Raw genomic sequence first — 22,964 nt, forward strand, 5'->3', positions numbered from 1 at the left:
CAGAGAATCGGAATGCACGCCAGGTGGAGCAGTTCCCCGTGCATCCCTTACCCAGTAAGTAATGCCAGTTTCTTAAAGCTACATTGGTGTTAAGGAGTTTATTTACCCAGTTTTCAGTGAATTTTGGTAACAAGTTGACTACTTACATTGGTCTTTCAACTCTTTAAAGAGTAATCAGCATGGGTCATTTGTTCCTGACAGGTGGCTGAAACTTGGCAGAAACTAATAAGGATGAAACAGGAGGAAGGTGCAGAAAAGGCAGAACTTCATCAGCTTTGGAAGAAGATGATCCAGTTACTGAAAGACAGTACCAGGAACCAGGACAATAAGACTGGGCAGTTGGTAATGTTTCTCGCTCCTTGTTCAGCTATGTACATGTATATGTCCAGTGCAGCTAGTAATTGCAGCCTGTTTGTCTGAGTTGACTGTCTCAATGTTCAGAGGTACTAAACTTCTGAAGAAAAGTTGGGCAGTTTTACCTTCTGACAGAAACAGCAACTGTGCAGCAGCCTGAGATGAGCCTTAGTTGTAATGAGTCACCTAAGTTCTTCACAGATTGTTCTGGCATGGTTTGTTCTACAGGGTGTAGTCCTTCACTAGCAGATTGCTCCAGCACAAGTCCTTTTCCTGCTCTCACGTATTGTCACTCCTCTCTCTGCTTATAATTGCTGTTGCACTGGTTTCTTCTCCTTCTTGAATCTGTTATCCCAGAGGTGCTCCCAGCATTGCTGATGCTCTTGACCCAGCCAAGCATGTCTGCTTTGAAGCCAGCTGCATCAACTGTGTTGGACATGAGGAAGGTTTCTAGCAGCTTCTCACAGAACCCACCCCACTTAGCCTCCCACTAGCGAAGCTGTGCCACACAAAACCAATACAGATGTTCTTCAAAACAGCAAACTTCCCCCTGCTTCATCCAAGTAGGAAGAGATGGATTTATGAGGTTTTTCCATTTCTTTGTACCTATTCTTTTTCCTAGGTAGAAATGTTTTGGTTCAAATTTTCTTTTCTCCTCTAGATATTAAGCTTTAACTTCTTAGGAAAGTGTCAAAGCTGATTGAAACCAAACAGAATGATCATGAGTCATACTCATCCTGTGTTCTCTGTGAACAAAGTTAATTTTGTTTTATCTGATTTATCTGTTCTTGGAAGATGAACTTCCTTCAACATGAAAAGTGGAAATTTATCATCTCCAGTCCACTTGATAGCAGTGTTTCAGAAAGGAGAAAATACAAGTTGAAGTTATTTCAGATGGTAGAAAATTTAATCTGGATCTCTGCTTTTGAGAAGGCAAAGGCTTTGACTTCAAGGTAGTGTAGAAAAGAGGTGCTGCAAGCAGCACTGCTTTCTTTTTCAAAAAGAAAAAATTACTTCAAAATACTAAAATAGCATAAACCTCAGGAAAAAGTTTCACATGCAAATCTACATCTTACTGCAGTTTTGATGCACCTGAATCTGGAAGGCTGTGGACCTGAAGGCAACACAGTTCAGTATTTCTCTAGTGACAAGCTGTGTACAACTTTATGTTTAGCATGCTTGTTTGTAAGCCTGTACTCTGGTGCCTGTGTTCCCCTAAGAGTCAAGAAAAAAAGACTAGACTAGACTTCTAGATTTCTAGACCAGAGTGGAGAGAGAGGCTGACAGCTAACCTTACAGGATAGTAACCTAATTTCCTTCTTTAAACTGGGCTTAGATTTGAAGAGCAATCTATGTTCTTAAAAATTTTACCTTCCTTGTACCATCTTATGTTTTGTGGCACCATATTATTGCTTCATCTTGTACTAGACAATTTAGATGCTTTAGTTGCTGAGTGCTGCTTCATGATAGGAAACTTGCTTCATGTCTTTCTCTGTTCATAGCACCAGCGTAAACTTTATAAGTAGGATCTAGGTAATAACATGCAACTATCCACTTTAATATGGAAGTGCTGGAGAGCGTGTCCTCTAAGGAGCAGATAACTTTGGGTTTTCCCAGTTTGGAGGAGACGGAGGGGTGCCCTCTACTTTCTGCAGCTTCCTGAGTAGGGGAAGTGGAAAATGAGATGCTGAGCTATTCTTTCTGGCATCTAGTGATGGAATGTGTGGGATGGCTTTACAGGACTTGACATGTGACATCATTTCTTTACCAGAAGGGTGGTCAGACATTGAAGCAGCCTTCCTAGAAAGTCAGTTGATGTCCCAAATCTATCAGCACTCAAGAGGCATTTGGTCAATGTTCTTAATAACACTTTAGCTTTTGGTCAGCTCTGAAGTGCTGAGGCATGTAGACTAGGTGATTGTTTTATGTTCCTTCCAGCTGAAATATTCTATTCTATGCAGATAACATTTCCCTAAAATAATTTTTTTTGCACTCCTGATTTTTTGTTATTTCAGCTTTTGACTGCATTTGAGCATGCGCTGGACTCTGCTGACACTGTTCCTGGTGAAGACCACCAAAATCTTTACAAAGACTTCATACAGTGCTTGTCCAAAGTAAGGTTATGTTAGTGTCTTTCTAGTAAGAAAATAGACGTATTATTTCACATCTGAGAATTCACATAAATAACTGTTTACTCTTTTTTCCTTTCAAGTTTCCTCATGAAGTAGCTAGGTTGGAAAAGACCTGTCATGATATGATGGCGTTGTACCCTACTATGACTTACCCTTTGGAAGTACTCTGCTTGCACTTTGTTCAGTCAGGTGAGTAGGATGGATTTAGGCATTTCTGGGGTTTCAATTTTTTAAATAGTTGATTTTGTGGCAATCTGTTTACAAGCTTCTACCTTTCACAAGGAGTGTACAAGTACATTCTTTAGTTCTGTGTTATGTTTCTGGAAATAAAGTGTTTGGTCCTATGACTTGTCATTTCCTTTCCCTGTAACTGAGTAGTGACCATAAGTGACAAAAACTTGCTGTAAGTGAAGTCCAGCTCCTTGAAGTCTCAAAGAAAAATGTCTTACTTGAGAGCAGCCTCTCTGGATAAATGAAGATCAGCTTCTTGACCTTTTAAGAAAAAGTGAAAGGATATTAGCCTTAACCTTATCTGAGGTTCACAATGAACTACGCTTAGGTTATTCTTGACACAGATTCTCTTCCATCACAAAAAAAAACCCAAAACCAAAAAAAAAAAAAAACCAAAAAAAAAAAAAAAAAAACCAAACCAAAACAATATACCCCCAAACAAACAAAAAAACCCAAAACAGATAAACATTTGTGAAACTCTGTTAGAAAGTGTGCCTTGTGAATATGGAATAACAGATCTGTTCAGATATGTATTCTGAATAGGAAAGGAGACTCTTTGAGGGGAAAAAGACAAAACCTGGTTTGTTCAGAAGTGCAGGGATCTGAAACTATGCATTACTATTTTGAGTCATTTACTGAACAACATTGCAATAGTGTTGGACACTTTTTCATCATTTTCAAAGGTAATTGTTAGATTTTAGCTTTTCATTTTGTTGTTTAAGGCATCAAAAGTTGATTTTGTTTCTTTTTAAAGCAAGGAAACCAAGTCAGAAAAAAAACCCTCTAGAAATAAATTTCAGCTTAGATAGAAAAAGGTCATTTCCTGTTTTGAAGAAATGGAATATGATAGCAAAATACAGCAAGTGAGAATTTTTCACCTTGTTTGGAAAGTATGAAGACAAATGAGGCCCAGACTCTCAATTTTTAAAGTGTTGGAAAATGCTTTACATTTTGGGGAAACGGGCAGAAACTAATTTTCAAAGGAGAAGGTTAGCACAGTTCTGGTATACTAACACTCTGGCAATATCTCACCATCCTACAAGCTTCTTGGAGGGGGGAGGATGCTGCTTATGTTTTAGAAAGGCTGTTTGTTTATATTTGAGTCATGTGTTTTAATCCTTCATGTCCTGCATTTCTCATAGCCTTGTTAATTTAAATGCATTGTAAAGTCACCTTTAGCAGATGCAGATGAAATCAACAGTTATGCCACATGAATCAATGATTTCTTAAGGAAAATAATAGTTTGAAGGTTTTTGCTACAAGTCACAAAGTTCTTGTAAATAATGACAAGTCTACAATCACAGCTAAACATAAGCATCAAAAGTTAGTGGCATCAGTTAAAATTAAACAAAAGCATTAAATTATGTGGTTTCACAGTAAGGTAGTTTCAACAAGTGTATCTCACAGCAAATTGGTAGGTGTGCAATGTCTCTTCTGGTAGGAAATTATTTTGATTTATTTGTGACAGATTTTGGCATGTGGGCTTTCAGCTGAACTTATGTTAAAAGCCTATTATTCTTAACAATATTTAATATTATTTATTAATTAATATTTATTAATAAAGGAAGTATACCTGGAGTAATTTAGCAAAAGTGGTTATTCAGGTTTCAGACTGTCAGTTGATTTTGTGGTCACATTACTGAGTATTTAGATTAGTTATTGGGTTTTGGGGTTTTTTTGTGGGATAGAGGATGATAAGTGTAGAGCCTTGGGAAAATCACTTTGAACTCAAAAGGATAATGGTCATTTACCATAGATAAGGTAAGCTGTTGCAATTATTTTTTTAATTTAAAACCCTACAAAACCATGTCTTTTTCTGAAACCAGGTACTTTGTCGGAAAAGGCCCTGCACTGCTTCTCTAGACTTTTGGAGATAGACGCAAGCAGCGGTCCAGGCATTGTTGGTTTTGGTATAAAATGCCTCAAAGAAAATAAATACAAGGAGGCTATTAAGAGTCTTACTGAAGGTAAATGATATGTGATATTACTGAAGGTAATATGACATGTGAGTAGTTGTAACTTGAACACCAGCTTATGTTGAAAATTTAGGGAATCTACACATTCAGAGATGTGTAGTAGTTTGTGTAGTAGAATTCTAACACCAGCTAGATTTTAAAAGAATGCTGAACACTTTGTCTGATTGTGTTGAAATGTTTTAAATATAGCTTTAAGTATAACATCTCTGAAGCCTTTCCTTTGTATTATAGTAAGCTCTGTAGTGTTTTAAGGTAAACTGCTTTTAATCCTACTGTTATTGGGGAAATAACTGTATGAAACACTAACTGGAGCAATAGCAGTAAATGAAGGAATGTGAAATTTATGAAGTAAAATGTAATGCAGACTCTCCAGTAGGGTCACTGCATTTCTCTACCTTAACAAGAGTAACTGAACAACAACTTACCTGAACAACAGAGTAACTTTTTCTCTGAAATTACTTCATTTTAAATTGGGTTAAGACTCACAGTGAGTATTTAGGGAGAAATATTCTAAGAGTTTTTTTCTTTTCTGTTGTTGTTCTACAGTAACCATATTTGCTTAAGACTTGGCTTACTCATTTGTAAATTAACTTGCCTGTATTGAAATGGCAAAGCTCTTTCCAAAATACTCATAAGTATACTTGTGGGAAAATGAGACTGCCCACCCTCACTTTGCTGCTGTGGCATCTAACAGTGGAAACTGGGTAAATAACTGGGATGTAAGCATTCATGAGTCAGTCAGACTATGCTGTGATGTCCTGCATCCATCCTTCTAGATTTAGAATAAGAATGTTTCTGAAATGGAATTGTGGAATATTCTACAGCGAAACAACATCTTGCCTAAAATATGAAATAAAAGTTTCATGTGCCTAAGAGCACATGAAGAGGAAAAGGTATTCCTTGAAAAGCAATTCTTCTGGCTTAAATGGCCATTGCTTGTTTTGACAAAATATAGTATTTTATTTTAATTAATATTAAGTTGTTTTTCTGGTTTTACTTTTACACATAGACTTTGCTTACAGCAGAGAGAACGCAAAGAGGAGGCTCTTTGTATAATGCATAAATGTAGAGAGTTTGAAAATAACGTCTTACACCAAGCCATGTGTTTGCATCTTAGGCATTGAGGCTTCCAGGCATTACTTAGTAATTATACATCAGAAGACAGAAATTCAGTTTTATTAGTGAGTCTTTAATTAAGGCAGGTTCACCAGAAAGTTTCACTATATGTAATGTTATATGCAAAAATTAACCCTAACTTACATGCTTTCTGGTTTTTGCCTTGTTGCATGGTGGCTTTTATGTCCAAAACAGTCTAAAATAAGACTGAAAAAAAATTACGGCAAGTCTTACTATCTGATGGATAATATGTTTTTGATGACATTATATGGAAATAATGTATCTACTAGCTGCAGTGTATTTGCAACTCTAAGCAACTTTTTAAAGTGTCTTTTTTAAACTCTTACTAGGTTTGCAGAAGACTAACCAGTGTCCAGCAGCATGGTATTATCTAGCAGAGGCACAGATGAAAATTCATGACCACAGGAACGCTGTCCTGTCCTGCAATCAAGGTGACTGCCTGCTAGTTTAAAGAGCAGTTGCAGTGCTGCACTGCTTTATGTAGTCCAGCCAATGTGGCCTTTGTGTGGTAGGTCTGAGTTAGCAGTAGTCACAGTCCCTTGCCTTTTGCAGTCTCAAGCTTGTGCTACCTCCCTTGGTTTATGAGAGGTGAAAAGCACCTTATGGTGCTTAGTCTCAGGAACAGAGAAAATCCTTGGTTAAGTGGATCCAGAAAGCTGTCTGATGGTTAATATTTAGAAGGTTTATGTGTTCTGCTGTGCTGCTTCTGCTGGTAGTTGACCAATGTTGGCAAGTGACAGATTGTCTGAAACCGCGGGGTAGGTGTCACAAGTATTTAGCCTGGTAGATAATCATGTTTCAACCTGAAAAACAAATTTTAAATCAAGTTAAAGTAAAATGCAAAAAAGGAGGCATAGTACAGCTGCTTCTAAAGAAACTCACTGAGTGTAAAACTTCATCTGTGCTAGCTGGCAGTGAGGGCAATTATTGCAATCTAGTGATGCATATCTCAGCTGAACCAGAGGGCCACTCTCTAGTGTTTATAAATGAAGGGGCAGCTGAAGTGGACGTCTTTTGTGGCAGGGAGAAATGCAGTGAAAAGTTTTTAAGAAAGACTGGAAGAAGTAAAAGTGGCCAGACAGACCTGGCCAAACAATCATGGGAAATCAAGGGAAAGTACTTGCTGGTGAGGGGAATTCAAAAGACCTGTAAACTTGGGTGGAGGAAAAATGAAAACTGAACAAAATAGGTAAAAAGGACATTTATTGGAGAAAGAAGGAAAATAAGGAAATTCTTTTCCCATATGTGTTCAGTATGGAAGATCTCAGGGTAACTTTGTACTGTGACCCTTCTTTTTAGCAGATTGATCTAACAAATTTTCTATAATTACAGTGTTAATAGCAGCATGTGTAAAACAAGACAAGGAAACATAGCATTAAGGAACTATGAGATACCAATTTAGGAATTGACTGAGATGAAAATGCTGAAGTTTTAAGGGGTTTCCATAATTGCTTGTTGAAACTGTTTTGGCACCCAAATACTTGGAAGTAGGTGGCATGGCTCTGAATTTTATAAAGGAAAGCTCAGGGAAAACACTGACAGGTCTGGTATAATAGTGGTTGTAATAGTGTAAGCTGAAACAATAGAGTTAAAGAATTTATGTAGAAAAATACTTTGCAGTAGACAGCCTTTTTAAGTTGCTAATTTAGAACTCCTTCAAGGAGCTTATGAGCTCATAAGTAAAGGAAGTTTCCAGATGGTAATTGGCAAGATCCCTTACATGACTGTTAAGGAAATGAGTAGCCTTGGATTAAGAAGCAAAGTTACATTGAGTGTTGTACGTTCAGTGTTGGGGTTTTTTGCTTTAAGTTAAAAGGCAGAGCATAGTAATTATGCCTGTTTTTAGGCTGGAAGGAGGTGTCCCTGACATTTTCCCTAATATCTGTGCTGTTTATGAATGCTGAATAATAGGGTTATAGTTTGCTGCTATACAAAGTAGACTGCAAAACTTTGAGGTGATTAACAGAGTGCATAACTGAGTATTAAGACTATAGAATTTTATTCATTATTTTAAATGCGGAATGATAGAGTTGTGGGCTGAAGTGTTCTTACAAAGCTACCCTGCACTCTCATTGAAGAGAAGTGCAGAAGGTCCTCATTTGGTATGAAAAAATAGGACTGGTTTTTTTTCCCTGCTATGCTTTACAGGCAAGTCAAATATTAGCAACTTCAGAGAAGTGAAACATACCATAAGCAGACAGTGTCTTTAAGAACTTCAGGAGCATAATAAAATCTGTGTGTAGTTTTGGTAACTATCTACCCCATTTCAAAAAGAAAATAAGAGTAGAAGTTAATAGACTGGAAGTGAGGTTATTCACATGGGTTAAAAAATGCAGCATATGAGAACAAGTAAATAACCTGTCAAGTCCTTTTCCAGCCTGCAGAAAAGATAATTTTGAACGCTGTGAAGATGCAAATGATGTGGAATATAAAGATGGAGTGTTTTGTTGTTGTATGTGAGGTCTGGCTAGTGCCAAATGCAACTAAAATGTTAAGATCAGAGCAAACAAAAACAAGTTTTGTTTTTCAATGCAAGAAGTTAAGTTCCTTACTGAAAGATGCTGTTGATGCAGAAATTTTTCTTAAATCCAAAACGTGTAGAAAGTTGGAGGCAATTCTGGGGAAACATTGCTTTTTACTTGTCCTATCTCAGTGGCTGTATCAAATGAGACAGCAACTCATTGTACAAGAAAATAAATAAATACAATTAATTTAGTTATGTAGGAAGTTCTTGCCTTTGGAGAAAGGTGATCCTCAAAAGAGATGCCTTCCATCTCTGAGGTAAGATGATACTGTGTATTTGAAAACTAATCAACTGCACTAAGGGGTACAAAGTACCTTTTGTATAGGCATCAAGGGAAATCCCTGTTTTCAGTAGTATTCTTTTATTTGAACACTGAAATGCAGAACAACTTGTCTGTTGAAAGGTCATTTTTTATTTAGAACTCTAATGAGAAAAATGATAGCACTTTATTTATAAGGTAAGCAGCTAGAAAGCAGTCAGTATCCATACATCTGAGATGACCTCCTAGAATTGACTTAATTGTTAAACTGGAATGAATAGAAATCTTATGGGACAGTTTCTTATTTATGGGGGAGAACAGTCTGAATGGTGTTCTATTAGACAGAAAAAATGTAGTTAACAAGGTTTTAAAAATATTTGGAAGAGTGCTGCTCTGTGTACTTTTTCTTTTCTCATTTAACTTGATGAAAGGTTCTTCTTGTCAACAGCTCTTGAGGCTCTTGGAACTCCTGAGGGTCCTAATCTTCAGTGGAAGAACCTTGCCTTTCAGCTGAAAGCAGAGACTTTGATTAAAATAGCTGATGCTGATGCTGCAGACGAAGCCATTAAAGCACTTGAGCAGGTATTTTTATTGACTAAAATGTTTTGGGTTTTTTTAAATATTAAAAAGTGCTCTTATCTTTCTGTACTTGAGCTAAGTATTTCTACCTGGCCTCCTTTCAACTTTGTGGTTTAGACCATTCCTACCAGCTGTGGTGTAATTCAAACACGTCTTCCGTCCCTGCTTTTTCAGGCTTTGCTGCAGCTCTTTTTCATTTGCAATTCTAATTTTGGAAGCTGTCACTTTTGACTTTATCTTGATCACTGTTGCTGATTTCTTGCTAAGTTCTATGCTGTTACCCATCTTAATTTGAATTCATGTTGTAATCTCCCATGTCCATCACTCACTTGTCATTAGTCATGAAGAAAAACAAGTTACTTTAAGATTGAATTGTTAAGCTTTGGCAGAAGTTGCTTCCCCTTGTTTTTGTCACACAGTTTCATTCTTTGTTGTTCTTCATAATTCTGCACCTTTGGTCCTTACAGTCTTCTACTTGCTCTTCATCAGAATTATTCTAAATCTTCTCAGGGGTAATAGAGAAAACTTCTAAATGCTTTCTTGTCTTCATCTTCATGCAGTCTATCTGCTTTTGACAACTTTGACTTGTTAATGTGGGAAATAAATTAATTGTGTTTATTGGAGTTCTAGATTGTAGATGGAAGCAGTGATCCAGTGATTTCAGCTCTCAGGGGTCGGGCTTATCTAAACAAAGGTTTAATGGATCAGGCTTCAGAGGTTAGTGCTTTTTGTCATTCCTGTGAGCTAAGCACAATTCTTGGTTTCATAGAGGAAGTAACTAGGGAAAAATGACATCCTTTTGCAGGTTTCACAAGAGCTTCTCTTGTCCCACCCTGATCTGGCTGAGGCCTCTGCTCTAGAGGGTTTCATCCATTATTCCCAAAAGAACTATGAGCAGGCAGAAAAAAGGTAGACTTTTGTTTTCTTTCCTCTAACAGGGAAGTGTTATGGGACAGTAAAATATAGTGGTTTGCAGCTTTGGGGAATTTGTCTGATCTGACCTGTGTTCATTTTGTTTAGTTTTCTAAATGCTATTGAAAGAAAGGCTGGAACTGCAGAGTATCATCAGTACCTGGGGCTCACATACTGGTTCATGGGCGATGAGACAAAAAAAGACAAAGGAAAAGCACTCACTCAGTTCTTGAAGGTAAAGACTGCTTTAACTGTTGAGGTAGAGTTAGTGTTTTGCTACATCAGAAGCCAAATATGGAAAATATACTGAGAGACTCGAATATTCTCCTTGTTACTATGTGTGAACCTCCAGAGCCTGCAAACTAGGTTCTGCTATGCAAAAAGGCATTGCAGGGAGCTGTGCAGTTACCTTTAGTCTCCCTGCTTTTGTTTTCCTCTTTTCTACTAATTCTTTAGGCCTTTGAATTGGCAAAACTTAGTGATGATTTCCTCAACCTTCTCTCCTTGGGGGTTGGAAAGTGGAGACCTCTAGATATGCTGCATATGTCTTTGAAGACCTTTTGAAGGTGGTGGGGGGGGGTGTAAAACACGAGGGAAAAAGGTTGAGAATAGTGTTAGGGTTGCATTGTCTGTCCAAGGATGTAAGTTGGTAAAGCCCCATAACTTATATGCTTTTCCTCATCTTTGGGGTTTTAGTAATTGTGGCTTTTTCTCTGAACATAGATCATAACATGAATCCAAAAGCTTTAGTTTGGCATCTGTATTAGTAACTTGGAAGTATACAAAATAAAATTCTAGGCAGTATAAACTCACCATGTTACTTCACGATAGGTATCGAGAACTGAAATCATTGCCTGCTGTTTGCACTTTAATAACAGCTGAGTGTAGTGGCAAATGTAGTCGAACAGTTCTTTTGGTTCTAAACCATTTTGTGCAATCTTTATTATTATTGACAAAACTGTTTCCTGCTGCTTGGAGGCTGTCAGTTTCCTAACTATAAGCAAATCTGCCAAATGCATCTAGGAAGGAACTGAAACTTTAGACATGGCTGGAGTTAATTCTGGTGTTATATGGTAAGAGTATGAACATAATGATTGAAACAGAGTAGAACATTAAAATTTTGAGATGTCATAAAGATTTACTTTCTCCTAGCACAACTATTTTAGTACTTTGAGTACAAAATGTTTTGTGTCATGAGATTTGTAGCAGATTTTCCAGATATTTAGAGCTCAAGTAATCTGCACAATTTTAAAATTAAGTTTGACAGCTCAAATATATCACAGAAGGGGCTTAAAAATATGATAAGCAGAAGCTGAACAAGTAGTTATCACTGAACCTTTAGAATGCTGTCTTATGTTGTGTTGGTATTTCCTTATAGGCTGCAAAATTGGACAGCTACTTGGGAAGTGCCTTTTGTTATCTGGGTAACTACTACAGAGACATTGCTGGAGACAAAAGTAGAGCTCGTGGTTGCTATAAAAAGGCTTTTGAACTGGATGAAACAGATGAAGAATCTGGAACAGCAGCTGTCAGCTTAAGTGTGGAACTTGGAGACATGGTATTGTACATTCAGAATGTCAGATTGCTGCTGATTTGTTGTTCTTCTATTAATCCTTCTGTTAATCAGAAGATAAATGTTCTGTCATTGTTTAGCAGCTTTTATAGTTGGGCTTGCTTCAGTTTTATATTCCCATTCCAAATTAAATTTATTTTAAGAGAAGGTTGGGAGAACCAAGCATTACATTACATGTGTGATATAGATAAAGGATTATTTTTTTTTGTAGGGGACATAAGGAGAAAGTTGGGTGTTTTCTTTATTTACCTTGTGTAACTTCTTTTTTCCATCCTTCACTTTGCTGCTTTGAGAAGAGCATAGAAAGTTATAAGAATATTTTAAAATAGTTTTTGTTTACTAACTTGACATTTGTTGCTTTGTTAGGACACTGCTCTGTCAATCCTGAATGAGGTAACTGAAAAAGCAAGACCTGGTACAGCAAAATGGGCCTGGCTTCATCGTGGACTTTACTACTTGAGAACTGGTCAACCGTCACAAGCAGTGGCTGAGTAAGACAACCGGTGGTTGGTTTAAATCCTTTTCTATAAATCCCAATGAAATAGTCTTTGCTCATAGCAAGTTTTCAAAGTAAGTTTGTACTTAACAAAGGGAAATGGATCTGAGAGAGTCTCTCTTCAATTCTCTTCAGTTCTAGAATTCACAGAATGTAGTCTTGTTAACATAGCAGTGGTTTGTAGTAACAAGCCTGGTGACAGGCACAGACAAGATGCTATAGCGCTGAATAGCCAGGGTGAGATACAATTCATGAAATTGTGTAGTGCCCTCTGAAGATGAAAAACCTACTATGCTTTGTTTAAAAGTTCTATCTAATCATGAATTTGTGTCATGATGAGTATATAATGCAAAATTAGTGTCCGAGCATATACAATAAAAGGAAATAATTTATGTTCAATTGTATCATGTTTCATTTAAATAAATGTGTGTCTTGATATCTTCAGTTTGCAGGCAGCTCTCAGGGCTGATCCAAAGGATTCCAACTGCTGGGAGTCTCTAGGGGAGGCTTACTTCAACAGAGGAAGCTACTCAACAGCTCTGAAATCCTTCAGGAAAGCAAGTGAGCTGAACCCAGGGCTCGTGTACAGCATTTACAGAGCTGCAGCACTTGAGCAGATTCTAGGCAAATATGAAAATGCTATAGCTACCTATCAACAAATATTAAAGAAGACAGAAGACTATGTGCCTGCACTGAAAGGTAGTATGTCTAAATTTGAAAGTTTTTGCTTTTCCTCTCTTTACACACTGTAATGTTCCAGTCTTTTAGGAGAATTTCTGGTGTATTGAGGTTTTCTTGTATGGAAGGATGGAGTTGTGTTTGGTATGTAGGGCCATGAGGTCCCTCGCATGAAAGTTAGTTTGTAGTATTTCAGTATACCTGAAAAACTCTTAAATCATGATGAATGTGAGTGATTATTTCTCTTTCAAGTAAGTATGAAAAGTAGTTCATCCTATGTGGCTACCAGGCCAAATAAGTAGGAGACTTGAAGATACATGGAGGAAGCCATCTAATAGTGCTGCAGTTTTACCTAAGCAGTAAAACACTGGCTCAACAGGCAATGAAATCAGATTGCCATTTCAAAGAGGTGGGCTTATGCTGATTTTCTTCTGCTTCTGACCATACATTCCTCACTTCTAGTCTAGTGATTCAGACTCCTCTGAGCTATTTTTCAAGTAGTGAAAAATAGCAGTGGATCCCAAGAGGTCTCACAAGCGTTACAGGTGGCAGGGGTATAGACCTTCAAGATATAGGTAGGAGTAGAGAGAAGTGGGGAAATTAGAACTTCTTTATTATAGAACTGTGATTCTGAAGTTATATAACGCAGGGATTGTATAAAATTTCGATAAAAAATGAGTAATTGCATTCTTCCTGCCACTTAGTCTTCAATCATTCTCACTCCATATACCAGTCTGAAGCAGGTGCTGTTTGCTGCTTGATGCTAGTTTGAATTTGTAATTAGTTTTTCATTGTTTGTAAGGCCTTCTGGTTTCTGGATGAATCTAAACTGATTCGTGGAAGAGTTAATTCAGAAATGTTGGGTTATTATTGCAACAGTGGATTTTTAATCTGAAGAAGTTACAGTGGGGTTGACTTACCTACCTCCTCCTGTATAACTCCACTAATGTTTTCCAGACTAAAGTGGCATGGCAAAAGCTCCATAATGGAGTTTGCATGTATTGTATTTAGGCAGTTTTACTAGCTGTTGGGCAAGAAGGAAAAAGCTGACTGCAGCAGCAGTTCGTAAAGGTGCTGTATAGACCTGTGCACAGGCATATGGTTTTTTCAGTGTCGGTAGGTAACAGTTGACGGTGTTACTAGAATTAAAATGCTCTGAGTAGTTCAGTACTCAGTATCAAGATTCCTCCCTATAGTTGCCTTTATATTTACTGTTTTCTTACATCTCCCAAGTCTTCTTTCATAAAGGCTCGCATTGTAATCTCTGGTTTGTTAGCCGTAAATCCTTTTGAGTCTCCAAACAGCCTTTGCTTTCTTAGAGACGTCTTAGGATGTTTGTTCCAATATTGTAAATTTTGTGGACCTTCTTAAAACTCTCTGAAGTTCTTTGACTGTCCCATCAGTGTTCATTTTTAACTGTTCTAATCAATTTGAACAGTTTCTGAGTTGAGCTGTTGGAAGCATAGTCTCTGGTAGTTGAATGAATAACTGTACTGGTGTTACTTCACTGCATCTTTTCAATGTTCTGATTTTGTGCTACTAAATACTTATTCTGCTTCTGTTCTAGCATATCTTTTGTGTAATTGTGGGGAATAAAATAAATTTTGCTTTTTGATTGCAGAGCATCTTGACATCTGATAAGCTCATGATCTTGGGACTTCTGGGGTGGCCAAGATAAAGACACTTGTAAAACTATTTTGGTATAGGTGCAGGATTACAATAGCATGAGGAGGATAGCTTCAGAACTGCCAAAATAATCTGAGAATGAATGGTACTCATATCCAGTGACTTACTGCCAGACAGAATCACTGCTGGTGCCAGCAAATGTATAAACGAAGCAGTTACTATTTCCAAAATGTTAGAAATTTTTACCAATGATGCAGTTCCTTTTTCATAGTGGGAATTATTTCCAGTTGTGGTGGGTTGACCTTTTCTGGGCATCAGCTGCCCACAAAGCTGCTCTGTCACTCCCCTTCTCAACAGGATGTGAACAGAATACAAGATTGAAGAAACTCATGGGTCAAGATAAATGTGGTTTAATAAAACAAATGCAAAGGCCACATGAAGAAGCAAATGAAAACAAGGTTTATTCTGTACTTCCTATGAGCAGTGATGCCGAGCTACTTCTCATGAAACAGGACTTCAGTCTGCCTAGTCATTTCTTCAGAAAACAAATGTGATAACAAGTGCCCCCCCTGCAATCTCTTCCACATTTATCGCAGCTTTTATGGCTGAACAGATGTGATGTGGTATGGAATATTCCTCTGGTCAGTTTAGGTCATCTGTCCTGGCTGTGTCTCCTCTCAGGATTTTGACCACCCCCAGCCTAAGGCTGAAGGAAGGAATTTTGTGGGCTGCCTTGATGCTGTTCCAAACACTGTTCATCAGTAGCCAAAATACTGGTGTCTTATCAGCACCTTTCCAGCTACCAATACATAGCATTGCAATGAGGGTTGCTATGAGGCAAGTTAACTCCATCTCAGCCAGACTCAATACACCATATGAAATAAATTCTTACATAAATAGGATTGAATAATGTTGGCTTCAGGTTTTCTTCATTGAAGGCTTTCCCTTTTGCCTACCCGGACATTCTTTATTCCTTTTGTTTCTCAGGATTGATTTTTGACACATGCAAACTGCAAGTTGGTGTATTTGTCAAAGATGTAACAATGCAGATTTCTCAGGAGGGGTTTACTTAATATTTGAAGATAAACCCAAAGTTTAAATGTTATTTTTTTAATAATTAATTAGGTTTATTTCAATGTTTAAATGATTCTACAGTTCACACTTCACAAGATAGATTAAAAGCAAAGTCTCTGTTGGGAGCATTGTGTGTCTTTCAATTTTGTTACAGTGTATGCAGGGTGTAGACTTTTGTGCAAAGCGGAAGTGCTGACCTGGCTTCCAGGCTCTTTCCCCGCTGTACTTTTAAGCATATCTTAAAAGTATTTATTTTCACAGAGAATATTTTCTCTTACTTTCAGGACTTGGTGAGTGTTATCTCATGCTGGCAAGATCAGCCCTGCATAACTATTTGGATAGGAAGGCTGTAGATTACATAGAGCAGGCCCTTGCATATTTTACAAGGTTGGTACTAAATATTCACTTCCTTACTTTCCGCTGGGATTGTGGGTTGACAGGCAGAAAAATAAGAGTTAAATGTTTGAAATTTTTCAGTTAGACTGAATCAAATGGACTGGAACTTCTAATCTGGGAGTAAGAATGTGTTTATTAAAAATTACTTGAGCAACAGATTCTAAACATAGGCTGCTTAAATGAATGGCAGTTACAGAGTTTTAAGTTTTTTTCTTTTCAAATGTAGAGAGTCATTTGATTCTAAAATAAGTGTGAAGTGACACAGAGTTCTCTTGTGTAGTCCTGCTGACATATGGATCTGGGAGGAATGTATTCCTACCAGAAATAATATGAGGAAAATAATTTCTTCTTTCTCTGTCTTTTTGTTTTGTATTTCATACAAGATATGCTGAATTAAACGTTAGCATAACTACCATTAGAGGAGAAAGTTCATCAGGTTTCTGCAGATGAGTAATGTCTTTTAATATGACAAATGCAAGAGTGCATGTAGTCAGCTGAGATGTTGGAGTGTTTTTGTTTGGTTGGTTTTTATTGCTCTTCTTAAATTTTGATCTATTAGACTTGTAGCTTGAGTAGGAGGAAACTGGATTAAATCAAACACCTCACTGATTAATTGCATTTGAGGTTGTGCTGCTCTTCAAAGTGGCACTTTTTTCAGAAGAGGATGTTGGAGTATCTGAGTGGGTGTTATGTGTGTTTTCTTTATAACTGTAGGGCAGTAAAGCACCGTCCTGATGTATCTTGCCTCTGGAAACTGTTAGGAGATACCTGTACTAGTGTGCATGTTATTTCACCAACCAAAGTGAATGTTCAAGTACCAGGATCTCTTCTGAGTAAAAATGCAACCAAACAGGTGCTGAAGAAAAATGAGCTTCTTATACTGGGAGGAAGGTAATATCCTTTTTTTGTTAAGAGCTTCTCTGCTGTTTAAGACTCCGTAGAGTCTCAAGTATTCTAGATTATTTAATTTGTAGAAAATGAAATACGTGCTGATCTGTTGATACCTGCATATTGGATAAATGGATTCTCATGCTTCTTCCAGATTACACTACTTATTTCAGGGGATGTTTCCTGCATTGCCACAGTGCTGTCAGCACCTGCTCTTCTTTCTGTCTCCAAGCACATGACTACATTCTTCCTGCTGTTCTACAAATCACACTTGTTTAAATGCAGTGGTTGCAGTATTTGCTGACTAATTTTCCCAGGACTATGGAAGTCCAAGATAACACTTTCAGCTTTCCGTCTGTGCCTCTTTCTTGTGAAAAATTTCTTGTGAGAAATTCGCTGTTCTGTGACTCCCTCTAAACTTTTTTCAGCTGGATCTGTAAGGCAGGAAATGCATCTACTTGGTGAATCTCAACCATGATCTGTAAAGTCCAGTAGTACTTCCTAGGGGAAGCCTGATGAACTGTAAAAATGACTGATGTTTATTTTAAGTAAAAGCATGTATAATGTAACTGACAGAGCTTTGATTTAATGCACACCTACGTAACCACACCTGTGGCTTCATTAGCAGTGAGCATTACAGATTGCCTTTAGACCAGATTAAGACACACAATAAGTGTCTGAATGAAAATGTATTAATTGTTTTTTTTTGCTTTCAGTTCTTGTCTGGTTTTGTTTGTGTTTATGCATGTTTACTTCATTTAGGTTTTTAAGCACTCTTTTGAATGCTTTTTCAGCTTTCTGCTCTTCGTGTAGAGGCTCGGAATAATGATTCTGTGATTCATGTTTCTGTAGGTGTTATGGCAGAGCTTTAAAACTGATGTCTTTGCCAAGCATATGGTGTGATCTTGGAATAAATTATTATCGCCAAGCAGAGCATCTCACAGCAGTGGGCACTGACATGAATGAGATCAGTGAACTGTTAGAGAAGTCTTTGCAGGTATTGCCTGTATTTCCTAGTACATTCTTAAAACTGTTGTTCATGCTTCTCTGCATACTCTCTCTGTACAGAATAAAACCAACATCTCTGAATAAGTAAGTGCATAAGGTCATAATTTTTGCTCTCCTTATCATTATAATCCACATTTTGTTTTCTTCCAGTGCCTCAAAAAAGCTGTGAGACTTGACAGCAAAAATCATCTTTATTGGAATGCACTTGGAGTAGTTGCTTCTTGTAGTGGTAAGTCTTAAGTGACAGCCCTAGATCTCCTACATACTAAATTAGAAGGAAGCTTGACTAATGGTGTTTTGAAATTAAGTTACATCTGGGTCTCCATTTTTTTTTTTTCTCCCCCCCAGCTATTGGGAATTATGCTCTTGCACAACATTCGTTCATCAAATCTGTTCAAGCTGAGCAAATTGTAAGTGCTGTAGGCAGCTGCCATCTGTTTCAAGTGGGCATTTAAGACATTTCCCCTGATACACTGCTATTTCTGAGGAGTGTAGTAATATATTGGTTTTAACTTTGTTTGGTTTAGAATGTTGTTGCCTGGACCAACTTGGGGGTTTTGTATCTGGCAACTGGAAACATTGAGGTAATCTATTTCCCATCCTCAAATATAATTTTCCTTTCTTTTTTTTTAAGGGTTTATATGGGGATGGGAGTGTCAGTTTCAAATGTCCCTTTCAAATTCAAAAAATATACGTCCTTCAAAAGAAATTAGATTGACACTTGAGAAATGCAGATAAATTAAAAATTTGTTCTGGGGGGCTAAGGTTAAGTGAATTGTGAACTTCTGCTGAATTTGCAAAGTTGCTTTCCAACAGCTGGAATGAAAACTTAATGGAAGGACAGAGAAACGGTTAATCAAACCAGGGCACGCCAGGTTTGGCCAAGAACTTCTAGTTGTAGATATGGACTGAACTCTCAGTGTTTGAGTTCCCATAGATACCTACTTTCTGCTCATCAGCAGATGTATGGTTTGCTGTAACACTCTAATATTCAGAGTTTCTCTGGAGAAAAATTAGTGTACATATTAAGTGAAGTCTGGAGCTCTCATGCAGTTAAAGTACCTCCTGTCCTATTTGCTGGTTGAAATTACAGAAATTTTGTTTGATTGGAAATGTGATGGTTAGAATTATTTTTAAGAAAAATAACTTGATAGTACAGACTGCTTACTGCTAAGATTGCTAATGCTAAGACTTGGTTCCCCTTGTGCCAAATTGAGGGAGGAACTCTTAGGCATGTGTAGGCCATAGGGAGATGACTTGTGCATGATAATCAGTTTTAAGCTTTTGAAAATACATTCGTATTATAAAAAAGTGAATTTTCAAAACCAGATCCTCCAAGAGTCAGATTTTTAAATTGTTCCAAGAGTTCATTTAGCTTCTGAATTCTCTAGCTGGGAAGGAAGCATATTTGGAACAGAGGGAAATTTTTACGTAGTGAAGTTTTCTAATTTTTTTTTCTGTTTTCTCTAAGACTAAACTGGTTTATTTCTCTGGGCAATACATTGTTCTCTGTGGTATATAAGATGTTATTAGTACTGACCTAATTCAGTCCATTAAGTCTCTTCTAATACTACTACTGTGTTAATACCTGTGTGTACTTAGAAGTGCTCTGTTACTAAGCCAGGCAGTTCAACAGCAATGTTATCTTTGGTTCTGCAGCAAGCTCATGAAGCCTTCAAGGTAGCCCAGTCTCTGGAACCTTCTTACTTGTTGTGTTGGATTGGACAGGTAAAAATCATGCACTCAAAAACTGCACACAAAACCAGTTGTCGAAGTATTGAATCAGGGTGACCTCAGTGCAGCGAGTAATGTGCTCTGACTCCATGATTCAGAATGCCGAACAGTTGCTTTATTAAGCTAGGTTATATTACACTAATACTATACTATATTAAAGAGATACTATACTAAAAAGATACTAAAGAAAAACCCGTGACTGTCTCCAGAAAGTCACGACACAGCTTTGACCCAATTGGCCAATCAATCCAAACAACCATCAGCAAAGTCCAATTAACAGGTCACTTTCAGTAAACAATCTCCATAACACATTCCACAGGTGCCAAACAACAGGAGCAGTGAATAGAGATAAGAATTGTTTTCTCTTCTTCTCTGAGCTTCTCACTGCCTTCCCCAGGAAAAATCCTGGGAGACAGAATTATGCCTCTCTCTGTTCAGAGAATGTGAATACCACGTCAAAGAACTTAAACTTCAGCCTAGTAACTGGCACTTATTCATGTTGCTAAAAATTGTGTTTTAAGGGAGCTTCTACTTCCTTTGTTTCTATAGTGGTAATCAAATGGAAGCTACTGTGTTCATCAGACACATTCATATGATGTTTTTCTAGCTGATACTGTGAGTTCTCTGACAAAATATTAACTGAACAATCACTGTGCTCTGAGGCTTTTTATAGACAACTGTCAACAAAGCACTGTCTTTATGAGGTGGTAGTTGCTTCAGCTGTACCACTAGTTCATTATGTGGCACCACCCAACTCATTTCAGTCCCCCTTTCTAATGCCGCTGTCAGAATAAGTAAGCTTCTAATGTACCTGGGACAAAGCACTTCTCATTTTCTGGGAAGTCCCTTCCTCCCCTGCCACTGAGAGCCAATGTGCTTCTTCTGATATCTAGGCCATCTGTGAATAGTTGAGATACTTGTGATTTCTATGATCATCATAGGGGAATTTCATAATGCCATGTTGCTCGCCAGCTAATGATATCTAATTGAAAACTGGATTCTAGAAAAGAACTAGCACCATCACATGTTGAAATTCAGTTCTTGTCAGATGTTGTGTTATAAATTGTTCTAATACATGCAAGCCTTTGTTCTGAAGAGTGTAGAGTAGCAGCCGAAGAGTTTAAATTACTGATATGTGGAGGCTTATGTTCCTTTTGTGTTTATTTTGTTTTTGAAACCAATCTTGCTTATAGACTATGAGAATAAAGTGTGTTCATGTTGAATGCTTAAGATATGCCTGATATAATATGAGCTAAGGTTTTTGTCAATGTCATAATTTTTAAAGTACATGACCATAGCAGCTCTTGCTCCTCTCTAGGCTCTTATTGCAGAGACTGTAGGCAGCTATGATACCATGGATCTCTTCAGGCACACAACTGAACTCAGTATGCATGTAAGTTAACAGTTGTGTTGTTCTGAAGTTTTTGTATATCCAGTCTCTCTATTTAGGAGATAAGTTTGTTTGTTTGTTTGTTTGTTTGTTTGTTTTAAATAGGCATGTCTTGAGTAGTGAAACTGGTACAGTCATGTTTCAGATGAGATTGTCTGGCTTCCATGTTGTTGCTGACTTATGCTGGTATTGTATAGCAGGCAGTCACTTAATAAAATTCTTTTGTCCCAAGGGTTCAAGAAATCAGCTCTTTAAGTCATGAAGAAACATTCTCCATGTTCCACAGAACTGGACACAGATCAAAGGCATAAAATATTTCTGGAGAGAGAGAGAGCAAGGATACTGCTAGGACCCTGTGTTCTAAAAAAGTGGAGGACTTGTTCTTTCATAGCTTTTTTTTTTTGCCTATTGTTTGTACAGTGATGCAGCACATTATATGAAAATGTAAGAATTTGCTTTGCTCAGATGGCAAGTTAAAAGTGTGTGGAGTAATTCAATTTGGTCTATTCTTCTGCTTAACACTGATGCAGATTTTTAGCCAAAACTCTGTCCTAAAACATTGAATTAGTATTATTATAACCTGCAATTATTTTGCTGTATCTTGAGCGGATTTAATGATTCCTATTTTTGGGGGGGTGTCTGTTTGTTTCTTGAGACTGAGGGAGCGAAAGGCTATGCCCACTGGGTGTGTTCAACGCTGCAGGATAAAGCCAACAGAAACACTGAACTATATCTGTACAACATTGTTCAAATGAATGCAATACCAGCAGCCCAAGTGGTCTTGGACAAATATACAGGTAGGTAATTTAAATACTTTTCTAACCTGTCACGCCTAACAGATGCATTCAGAATGAATAGATAAACCTGTACTAGTTCTGGGCAAGAGAGGTCTGGCTGAGGTGGCGAGAGGCTTTTTAGCTGTAAACTAACTGAAAGAGGGTAAGCAGACCACTTACCAATTTTCATTGTCACACAGCAATTAAATGGATATGGGTGCTGTCTGCTTACTCCTTCTAGCTGTTTCAAAGACCAACGAAAGTAGGGACCGGAGCCTTGTCATGATTCTCATAGGGTTTTTGCTCTCAGACTCCCTTTGCATGTGTCTGTATGCACAAGGGAAGATAAGTGCCTCTTGTGATGTCAAGCCTGGACAATGATTGTTCCTGTGTGCTCTGTAACTCAATATTCTCAAGTATGATTTTGTTAACATTCAGCAGGAGATGGACTCTGGTTCGTGTATGATTCCAAGCCAGCTTCCCCATTAGATATGTCTAGCCTGGAAAGCAGATAGAGGAAATGCAGATTTTCATTAGTCTGCAAGAATTCCTGTAAATAAATCATTTGAGTAATCTGTTGCTGACTTTTGAGAGCTAGAAAATACATCTCACAGTAAATGAGATGTGAATATGAGACTTATTTCTTTGTGCCTTGTTATTAAAGGGGACTCCGACGAGCCTTCCTTCCTGTTCTGGGGAGAAGAGTTATTAGTCTGAGATGAGTTGACAGCTGACAAATTTGTGCCTTAGCAATTAATTAAAAATGACAAAATGACTAATCTTGGAAGGGACCATAATGGCATCTGATCTTACCTCCCTGCTCAAGCAGGGTTGTCCTACAGCACATTGTACAGAATTGTTTCAGAATGTATTAAGAATAAAACCTAAGATTCTACTAGGATTTTACTAGAGCCAATGAAAGATGAATACTTTCCCATTTCATTAAAAAAAAATCTGCCTGCTGAAAAACTTAAAATATATTGAGTGCATTATGCATTAAAGTTACATCAAAATATTTTAAAACATTTTCAAGCCAACCTGATGTCATGTTTTGGGTCATCTAGCATTTCTGTATTTGCCTGCAAGCTGGTCAAAATTATTCTCGTGAGTAGCTGACAGAAGGATTTGGCAAAGTGTTCAGTGCATGTACTGTAGCTTCAATATAACGATGGTTTTATAATGCTTTTTCACAGCTTACTGATCTTGTTTTCCTACACTGTC

At 37.5% G+C, this 22,964-nt stretch overlaps 1 protein-coding gene across 7 annotated transcripts in view; it reads left to right on the forward strand.

The window, feature by feature from the left end:
• The window catches only part of TTC37 (tetratricopeptide repeat domain 37), a 47,307-nt gene that overhangs the window by 5,344 nt on the left and 18,999 nt on the right, over nt 1-22,964 (forward strand). For 5 of the 7 annotated variants that reach the window (XM_041422203.1, XM_041422204.1, XM_041422205.1 and 2 more), the window contains 21 exons: nt 202-342; nt 2,370-2,468; nt 2,567-2,675; nt 4,544-4,684; nt 6,160-6,261; nt 9,062-9,195; nt 9,823-9,909; nt 9,998-10,101; nt 10,213-10,339; nt 11,483-11,662; nt 12,044-12,168; nt 12,619-12,872; nt 15,836-15,938; nt 16,662-16,838; nt 17,688-17,832; nt 17,994-18,072; nt 18,192-18,253; nt 18,371-18,427; nt 19,503-19,571; nt 20,896-20,970; nt 21,623-21,764. In XM_041422203.1, coding sequence (XP_041278137.1) covers nt 202-342; nt 2,370-2,468; nt 2,567-2,675; nt 4,544-4,684; nt 6,160-6,261; nt 9,062-9,195; nt 9,823-9,909; nt 9,998-10,101; nt 10,213-10,339; nt 11,483-11,662; nt 12,044-12,168; nt 12,619-12,872; nt 15,836-15,938; nt 16,662-16,838; nt 17,688-17,832; nt 17,994-18,072; nt 18,192-18,253; nt 18,371-18,427; nt 19,503-19,571; nt 20,896-20,970; nt 21,623-21,764 — 2,512 coding nt within the window. The remainder of the gene's footprint in view (nt 1-201; nt 343-2,369; nt 2,469-2,566; nt 2,676-4,543; nt 4,685-6,159; nt 6,262-9,061; nt 9,196-9,822; nt 9,910-9,997; nt 10,102-10,212; nt 10,340-11,482; nt 11,663-12,043; nt 12,169-12,618; nt 12,873-15,835; nt 15,939-16,661; nt 16,839-17,687; nt 17,833-17,993; nt 18,073-18,191; nt 18,254-18,370; nt 18,428-19,502; nt 19,572-20,895; nt 20,971-21,622; nt 21,765-22,964) is intronic. The other 2 variants (XM_041422207.1, XM_041422209.1) reach the window with 2 other exon arrangements.

Source organism: Onychostruthus taczanowskii, unplaced genomic scaffold, assembly GCF_017590055.1.
Source record: "Onychostruthus taczanowskii isolate IOZ18803 unplaced genomic scaffold, ASM1759005v1 scaffold72, whole genome shotgun sequence".
Classification (NCBI taxonomy): Eukaryota; Metazoa; Chordata; class Aves; order Passeriformes; family Passeridae; genus Onychostruthus; species Onychostruthus taczanowskii.